At 47.3% G+C, this 9,439-nt stretch overlaps 1 protein-coding gene across 1 annotated transcript; it reads right to left on the reverse strand.

Annotated features, from left to right (window-relative positions):
• Positions 1-1,383: 1,383 nt before the first annotated feature.
• On the reverse strand, positions 1,384-6,746 carry LOC125428966 (cholinesterase-like). Its single transcript, XM_048489660.1, has 3 exons — positions 6,688-6,746; positions 3,635-5,138; positions 1,384-1,823 (listed from the first exon to the last, which is right to left on the reverse strand). The coding sequence occupies exons 2-3, from the start codon at positions 5,128-5,130 to the stop codon at positions 1,610-1,612; spliced, it is 1,710 nt and encodes a 569-aa protein (XP_048345617.1). The 5' UTR covers positions 5,131-5,138; positions 6,688-6,746; the 3' UTR covers positions 1,384-1,609.
• Positions 6,747-9,439: the final 2,693 nt, after the last annotated feature.

Genomic DNA, 9,439 nt, shown 5'->3' on the forward strand with positions numbered 1-9,439 from the left:
TGGCAAATAACCCGGGGTCTGGCTGCACTCCCCACTACACCAGCGGCAACAACACAGCCACCCCGATTCTGCCTCTCTCCTATTCCGTCTACGAAGGAATTGGGGCTGATTTTTTTAAAGGACAAGGTTTTTCTGTTTGGGCTGAAAGCAGCGGAATTCTGATGCACCGGTCCCACTGTTATTTAGGTTCACTCAAAACACAGCACAATGAATCCCCACAGTTTCTGCCCCCAGCGTTATCATGAAGCCATAAACAAACAACCAGGAAGTTCAGCAAATTTTTGCACCGCAACATGCTGGCCAATCAAAAGCCAGCACCAAAAGCAGGGAACTTGGATTGGGCAGCTTTGTGATGACGTGTGCATGTGGGGACGGTTCAACGTTGATTCCAGGAAGGAGAAATAAAAATAAATAAATAAAGGTTCAGCCTCCAAAACGGGACTCCAGCCAATCATAGCAGAGACCCGCCCTGCCGATCTCTGCAGACAGCAGGGACATGGGGAGTGCTGCTTCTAAAAAACTGCAGCAGAAAGGTGAGTTCCCCTAATAGACAAACTGCAGTGGGGAACATTAACTCGTGCTCAAAAACACCTGGTTCTTACGAGCCCGGTCTGCCTCCACTTTAATTCTGAAGTGGGGAAACGCCCATCACATAACTCTCAGCCTAACACAAGTTTGTTGGGAGAGTAAAAGGGAAGAGAGGAGAACAATGTAAGTCACCCTGGGTTTCCATTGGGAAAGGTGGGGTAGAAGTAATGAGTAAAAAAAAATCATCTAAGTCTGCTAGGAAAGACCGCCACCAGTGGAAACCCATGAGCCATTGTTACCCGGGGTGGAGACACAGTCTCTCAATAATGTGGGGAAATTAGCTTAGAACAGATTGTTTATTGATACTGCAAGAGGCTGGGTAAGGGAATCTTTAATACCAATGTATATGGAGATTGACTCTCAGAAGAAAATCCACAGAGAGGAATGTGATGCAAATTTGACAATCTTTATTGTAGGGAGCAGGGGTTCACAAGCATTTGATTCAGTTCAGCAAACATGCACAAACATAGCTCCTAAGATATAGATATGCTGGAAAAATAGGTTTTGGAATAGAAATAGGGTATGGGTTATATAGGTGATACAACCTGATACTGAAGTGAAGAAGATTCACGGTTCAGAGCCAAATGACCAGTGTCTGGTTCTGGGGGGTGTTGCACATGTAGGTATAGCAACAAAAGTGGAAAGGTGTCAATGGTGCTGGACAAACTTTTTTTTGGGGGGGGGTAGGATCTTTATAGTACCTGTGAATAAGCATCCCCTCCCCACCCCCCCACTATGCCAGGGTGGTATGGTAACACCATGAACCAAGATAAAACTTCTAGCCTTACTGGGAGAATGGTGCCTTGTGTGGGGATGGAGTGTTTTACAACGCACAGGGAACAGGGACTTGTTCTACCCCTTCCCCTGACAAACTTGTGGTGCTGCCCAATTTCACTGTAGAAGTTATAACGGAGAGGCTTAGTTACTACCTCAAAAAGTGTCAATGCCCTGAGCATTGTTCTGTTGTCTCCAGGGTGACCACGATTCCCAACCAAACACAGTTTCTGGGTGAATGTCTACCTCAGGCAATGGCATTGGGTTCTGCCTCTCCCTTTAAAGGCCTCATCTTCCTTGGGCTTGATGCCTCTGATAAGAGCGCCTTCCAGAAACTGCAGTGCCGAGCGGGTGAGGGCGTCATGACTTGAGGCGGCTCCGTGCTGATGCGAAAGAAGTTCTGTTCTTCAGGGTTGTAGAGCGGCCATTTTGTCTCACCGACTTCTGAAGGGGTGGGATTGCTGCACATGAGGCAAAAATATCATGATCCAAGAAGTCAGAGAAGGAATAGTTGTGTGTTAGGTACACAGTGTATGATGTCTTATTCATTCACTTCATTTACAATTCACCTGTTTCACTGAGACTCAAAATGGATTACACTGTTAAAAATGAAATCAGATAGATAAAATACATAGCTTGGTAAGGCCCCCACAACATATTCTGCTCGCATTTGCATTCAGATTTAATATCAATTAGATCTGGTAAAGCTTTGATCCCCTTCAACATGATATGGTTGCCATTTAAGATTCTTCTTTGTGTAGTGATTTGGGTTACCCCGAGCCAGTGTGATATAGTGGTTAATAATCACCCCAGGCCTGGGACAAGGCGGAACAATTCAGCCTTTAATCTGGAGAACTGGTGTTTGTTTGTTGGTCCTACACATGAGGCCTAGTGGATGAGCTTGGGCCAGGCACAGTTCTCTCAGAAGAACGCTCTTAGCTTAGGCTGACCAGACCTCCCGCTTTTGGCAGGACAGTCCCGCCTTCAAACAATTTGTCCCGCGTCCCGTGGGTTATTTCAATTGTCCCGATTTTTGGGAGGTTGCCGCACTGCCTTCTGGGGTGCAAGGCAGTGCGGCAGCCTCCCGCACGTGCGGGCCTGTCACAGGGTGGGAAACAGCAGCGCCCCAGAAGGCAGTGCGCTCCTGTGGCTGTGCGCGTGCGGCCGCCTACCCCCGTCCCGGTTCACAAAGGTGACCATCTGGTCACCTTAGCTCCACCTAAATCACAAGGTGTCTGTTGTGGGGAGAGTAAGGGAGAGTAAAGGAAGGAGTTTATTAGTGGCTTTGAGATTCCTTCTGATTGAGAAAACTGTGATATAAATTCAAACTCAGCTTTTCCTTCTTGTGAAGTTAGGCAGGCAGTGACCACAGCAAAGGCCTTTCTGTGGGCAAGACCCATTTGTGGAATGTCCTTCCCGGAGATATATGCTAGGTACCAGCCGACTTTATTTTCTCCTAACCTTTAATTACTAACTTGCTTTTTGATGCAACTGGATTGTAATTTTTTTAAAAAAATATTTTCTGCTTCACTGTCATTTCATTGTTATTATGATGAAATTGTTCTTAAACTTTCACTAATTACCTTGGAAGTTTAATATCAAGCAGCAGAATAGAAAGGGCTACAGTCCACAAGAATAACATAAAAGTGGGGTTGCCAGATGAGGGTTGGGAAATACCTGGAAATTTTGGGGGTAGAGCTTGGGAGGAATGCGGTTTGGAGAAAGGAGTGACTACAGCAGAGTATAATGCCACAGAGGTATAATGCCATTTAAAACAGCCACTTCCTCCAGATGATCTCGTATTTTCTGGAAATCAGTTGCTGGATCCAGGAAATCCAGATTCCAATCCCCATTATGTTATGAAACTTGTTTGGGTGATCTTTGGACCCATCTTGCTCCCTTGCACATGCTCTCTTTCTCTCTCTGTTATTGTATTCTTCTTTACAGGTTTGTTATGAGATTAAAATGCACAAGAGGAGAATTGTGTATGCTGCCTCGATCTCCTTGGAAAAAGGAAAGATAAAAATGTACTAAGTAATAATAATAAATGCCTCAAATGAAAAAATCCGCTGAACCAGTGTATAAATCGATGCTATTTCTAGTTAAAATGTTGACATTTTCCTTCACAGGCAAAATCATGCATTTAAAATCATACATTTAAAAATGATACCAATTCCTAATATGTTCTGTGACAAAGAATCGTAAGCGAAGTGCTACCTTCTGGGCCAAGGAAGGTGAACATCTACTAGTGAATATGCAGATGTTCTCTTACCTGCTTCTGGCAAACTCCGCCCAGTATTGCATCACTTGGGGGATTAGCGCTAATTCTGCTTCCGTATGAGTTTCATTGGCTCCCGGTAGTAATGTCAGAGTTCCAAACAGGTATGGGAGTTCAGATCCATGGGAGGACCCCATCCATTCAGGAGAGAGAGAGCCAACACTGCGATGTGTGAAAGTATAAGCATACACGGGACTTCCGGTCTTTGCAGTCTCTGTGGCAACTTCATTTGCTGGACATACAAAGAAATAATCACCCCAGGCCTGGGACAAGGCGGAACGATATTGCGCTGGGCCCCCTGGCTCCGCTTCACTGTACCTCTGAGCGATGGCTTGGATGACATCATTGGTTGCATTCCGTACACTTATGTTCAAACCCTCCAAGAGTTTCTCCCAGTTCAAAAGGCATTCACTGGATGTACATAATAAGGGAGCAGACTGGAAGAGAAAGAGGGACCCTTCATCAGAAGTGGTACCAATCATGATAGGTTTGGCCTGAAAGCGCCTGGATTCCACTAGTTTCTGTGGGTCATCAGGAAGAAAATCTCTATCTGTGGTTGGCACGAAGGGAAAATTCAGAACAGTTTTGGGATCCACGACTGAGAACATGTATGTTAGAAAATCTTCCATTGGCTTTTCCTGCAAGCAGTTCACTATGGCACTGCTCTCCTCTTCTGTACAGCCCATCACCTGGGCCAGGACCAGAGCTCTCCTCTTGGCCTCCTCAGGACTCACCCAAGCCCAGGGTGCAATGGCAGTCCCACTCTGCAGCACAGCCCGGTCAAAAAGAGGCTGACTCCCTGGTGAGAGGAGGTGATAGTGGACAGACGCTCCTCCAGCACTCTCACCAAAGATGGTGATCCGAGAAGGGTCTCCTCCAAAGGCAGCTGCATTCTCCCTCATCCATCCCAGGGCCAACTGCTGGTCAAACAGGCCCATGTTTCCTGGGGCGGCTGGTGGTAATGAAAGGAAGCCTAGAGCTCCCAGGCGGTAATTCATGGACACCACAATCACATTCTCCGTAGCAGCTAAGAATGCCCCATCATATATTACCAGGGAAGCTGTGCCAGCAAAGAAACACCCACCATAGATCCAGACAAGGATAGCAGCAGGGGTGGAGGGCTGTGGATGGGGAACCCAGACATTGAGGAAAAGGCAATCTTCTGAAAGAGGCGTGTTAGGCTTGAATATTTCCTCATCAGGAGTGTCTGAAATAATTGTTTGTGGGCATGAATTGCCAAAGTTGGTGGCTTCCAGAATGTGGCTCCACGGCTTATGAGGAACAGGCTTTTGGAAACGCAGTTTCCCCACAGGGGGTTCTGCATAGGGGATGCCCAGGTAGGCTGTGACTGATCTTGAGCCAGCTGGGAGATGCTTTCCCTGGACAGGGCCACTGGTGGTGACTACTACAGTACCATTGTCAGCAGAAGACTCAGATTCCACAAGGGAAAGGGCCAGGAAGCTCAAAGACCAAAGCAGGAGACTCGGCATTGCAGCACCTGAAAGGGAAGCATCCCAGAAGAAGCTATTATCATTATTCCAGCCTCATTCAAATTCAAGTGATCCAGCTGATCAGACCCCGTAGAACTGCACTGGAGAAGGTCAGCAAGCCAACCTTTCAAAAGGAGGAAGAAAATTTTCTTCCCTCAGACAGTGGTTTTATTGGCTCTGGGTAAGAGTGTTAGTTTAATTAGGTTTTTATTTAGCTTTTAGTTAGGGGATTGCGTCAGTTTAGGGAAGGAAGATTATTTTCTGGGGAAAAAAACATCTTGTTAAGGATCTGACAAATCCCAATGTACATATGCATGTTCTGTGGAAGGAGCTCTGTGTAGAAGAGCAGCCTTGAACCTGGGAAGAATCCCATCAGTTGTGGAATTGGATTCCCAAGGAACCCACTCAGCTGAGGTAACCTGTCTGGAGAAAGGGGGACTCAAAGTTCCATGAATACTTTATTCCCTTTACTTGAGGCTCACTCTGCTATACAACAGTTATTTTCATTGGAGAGAAGAGTGTAACCTATGAGTGGCTCCACACGGGCCCCCCCGCATGGCTCCCTACCACTTCCCCTGCGCCCCATTTATGGCAGTGCCCAAATCTCCTCCAGCACTTCCTTGATGGTGATGTCTTCCTGACCTCTCTTCCCTCTCTCTCTGAACTCCTCTTCTGTCTCAATCCCCCACTCATACAACAATTCCTTTTTCTACTTTGTCCAGGGTGTGTAGGAGCTGGCCTACCACCACGGCCCCTGCCTGAGCCACCCACCGCCGAATGCCGGCTCCTGCTTGGTGGCGGATGGCTGAGGTAGGAGGCTCAGGTAGACACTGCAGTGCCAGGTTGATCAGGCGCAAGGACTAGGCCAGCACCCAGTGCCCCATGTGACAAAAAGGGGTGTGCCTGGGGACATGGGGTACCCCATGTCTCCATGGTGGTACGCCCCTGATTGTAGTTGTAGATTCATAGCAATGTCTGATTTCTGACACAGGATATTAACTCACAGGCTATAGACCAGAGAAGCTTAGAATGAACTATGCCCCTTCAGAACTGAAGTGGCTGATTGAGGTTTTATTTATTTAAATTATTTACAGTCTGTCTTTGTCATGGAGACCAAAAGAAGATTACACGGTGTAACTCACTGCAATGACTTCTCTTCCATGCAGGAGACTTCTTGCTCGACGGCAAGGAGAAATCCACCAGACCTCTCCTGTGTTAGTTTCATGTTTGTGGGAAGTTTACAAAATAGGGAAGTGTTTAAAAAATTGATCCCATCTCTGTGCTGAGGTAATTCCAGCACATTTTACTGTGCCACTGAGTAAAAGAGTCATCAGCCGAGCAGAGATAACAGGTCTACTTGTTTAGAGAAAAGACTGCTGAGATTAACAGTGCAATCCTAACAGGATTCTAAGTCTCTTCAAACTCTCGTCTAAGTTTGTTTATTTCCATAGGTTTAGCCTGGAGTAACTCCTATTTGGATTGCACTGACAAAAAAACCCTCCCGTCTTCTCTTTCCTATTATCCAATGAAAGGGGTCCTTTGAGACAGCAGACTCACCCTTTCTCTGGCCTCCTGCTCCAGCAATGGTCTTTTTCTGCTCTCTGCAGTATCAGTTCTCTTATCTGCTACATATGGAGGGAGCAAGAAACCAGCATTATTTATCTGGAAAGATATGACTCAGCAGGGAGGAGTCAGTGAGTTATCCAGGAAGACCTTGGGTTGGACTGCTACCACTCGCTGAATAACTTTGCCTAGAAAGGGTTCCCTCTAACTCAGGGGTAGGGAACCTGCGGCTCTCCAGATGTTCAGGAACTGTTCCCTCTCAAGCTGTATTAAGCTTGTGGTGTGCTGCTGGTAGAGGCTGAGTAGTCTGGGGCCTAATCTCCCTATCTTTCCTTTGCACACTGTGCGAACCAAAGAAGCATAGAAGCAGGAGTCAAGAAGAACACTTCTCTGCCCAGGGCTGTGGAGATTTGCTGCCAGTTGACAGTATTGTACTAAATTGAACAATAGCCTGACTGGGAATGAGTCACCTTCATGTGTCCTACATTTGTATATGCATGTAATTTAGGGATGCACAGGACTAAAACGTAACATAGGTGATTTGTGATGATTCTCACATGGGTGGGTTGGGGGGCTTCAGATCCACAGTTCTCCTAGAAGGGGCTCCATAGGTCCATAAGCCAGATCCCTCCCTCAGTGAAAGGAATTTTGAGAGACAGCTCTCCAGCTTCTGTTTGAAGACCTCCAGCAGAAGAGAGCACACACCACTTCCCTGCAGAAAACTAGTTCCACTGTCAAACATAGGAAGAGTCTCTTAATGTTCAGCCACGACCTACTCGCTGCATCTACTCTAGTTGCCCAGAATAACAATGAGCAACTCTTTGTCGTCTTTCTCGTGGGATCCTGTAAAATAGTTGAAAGGTACAATTGTGTCTCCCTTCGCTGTTCTGTGTACTATTCATTTGCAGCCCATCGTTCACACTGAGGCTGAAGGCAGATCACAGAGTGTAAAGTGATGCAATCAGCTAGCATAAGGCCCCACTAGACACGTAACACACTGATGACCACTTGTCTCCAACATCAACCCTCTGAGGATTGCCCGAAAGGAACAATTCAAACCAATCCAAGGCACATCCCCAGTCTCTACTTCTACCTCCAGGTGCACGAGCAAGGTAGCATGGTCCACAGTATCAGATCGTCTGATACTGGGATCTCTTACTGGATTCATCAGCAAAGAGGCAAAGCCAGAGATCAACTAAGGCTATCAGCACCACCTCCATCCTACAGCTTGGCTTGAGACCTGACTGAAAAATGTCTAGGACAAATAAATTATCTCGGAAGACCTGGAGTTGTTCTGCCATGGCTCCATCATCTTGCCAAGGAAAGGCAAATTAGAAACTGGGTGATAATTGGCCATATAGGAATATGATGACTCCTAACTGCTGTTGGGGTGATTCCCCACACTACATTCTGCAGAGCTCGACTTGCGTCCGGCCGAAATTTTCTTCATGAGTCCGACTTGCTGTCGTTCCACACATTGGCCGAGCTGGATCTCCCTTAGGCGAGCGCAGAGGGCGGGATGAGGTGGGCATGCCTCTTCCTGCTTTGCATTCTATTGGCTGCCACGAAAAGTTGGCATGTGAGCCCGATTCACTGTTCATCCGCACATTGCAGAGCTCGGCTCAACTTACCAGAGCTCAGTTGGTGGGCTCAATTCTGTGTGTCATCAGCCCCTCTGCCCTGATTGGCTCCCTTTCCCATGGCGGGAGACGTGAAATTCCTTTTTTTGCGATCATGTCGCGTACAGGAAGAACACCGACACCCTAAGCGGGGAGTTGCGCCTTCAACTAGATCCTTTCACACAAGCTTGCTGGCGAACTGTGTCATGTTTTCCAGCTGTTTCCAGAAATGGAGTTGTGCTGAACAACCTGCTTATAATCTCTCTTGAGTGTCTTAAATTTATTTCTGCACACCAGAGGAGACCTTTTATGGCGCCTAGTGCACATCTCTGCCGCGACCCTTTCAAAAAGATGGATGTTACACTGGCATTTCTTGATTCTAATGTGGAGCTCAAGCTCACCCCAGATTTCAATCAAGTCCCTTGCGTCCTGGTCCCTCCAGGAAACGCCTCTCCCGACCCCTCTGCTACTTCAACCACTATTGGAGGAGGAAGCGGTGGTCTCACAATAGGTATCCATTGTAATTTAGCAAGGGATTTTGAAGCAGGGAAATGGCGAATGGCCGACCACCCATTTTCGAACATGCCTGTACTAGGGCCTGAGGGATCTAAGGCATAGCGTTAAAGTGATTGGTTGACAGACAATGAAATAGGTACAATAGGGCAACGCAGTGGAATTGATAGTCAGGCTGGTAGGATGCTTGCACAATGCGACATGAGCAAATGGTTCCTTTTCAGATTTGCTTTTTTGATACGGTAGCTTTCTGGCTGTACGCATGCTCGCCGTGGCTGATTATAGTCAGCTTGCCCGAAAATGCGAGTGCTTGGTTAAAGGGAAGCTAAGGCTGGTGGGCAGAGAAAGGAGCTGGCAGATTGGCTGGAGGAAGCGAGGAGTCCAGAGTCGAGTGGAGAGAGCTCAGCAGACTATCCCACGCTGAAGCGTGAACTCAACATGACTTTCTGTACTCCCTCCCAGCAGGACCGAGAAGATCCTGCTTAGGCGGGTCGAAGGAGAGTCGGACTTGGGTCGAGATCTGCGGCTGTGCGGACAACACGAGTCGAACACAAGTCTAGCTCTGCTGGTAATGTGCTGTGCGGAATCACCCTTGGAGGGGTTTGGAGTCTAAA

Source organism: Sphaerodactylus townsendi, linkage group LG03 (genome assembly GCF_021028975.2).
Source record: "Sphaerodactylus townsendi isolate TG3544 linkage group LG03, MPM_Stown_v2.3, whole genome shotgun sequence".
NCBI classification, from domain to species: Eukaryota; Metazoa; Chordata; class Lepidosauria; order Squamata; family Sphaerodactylidae; genus Sphaerodactylus; species Sphaerodactylus townsendi.

Coding starts and splice junctions, on each gene's coding strand:
- LOC125428966 (XM_048489660.1), bottom strand. CDS start 5,130: ATGCCGAGTCTCCTGCTTTGGTCTTTGAGCTTCCTGGCCCTTTCCCTT. Junction 1,824..3,634: donor GCGGAGTTTGCCAGAAGCAG/GTAAGAGAACAT, acceptor CCTCATGTGCAG/CAATCCCACCCCTTCAGAAG.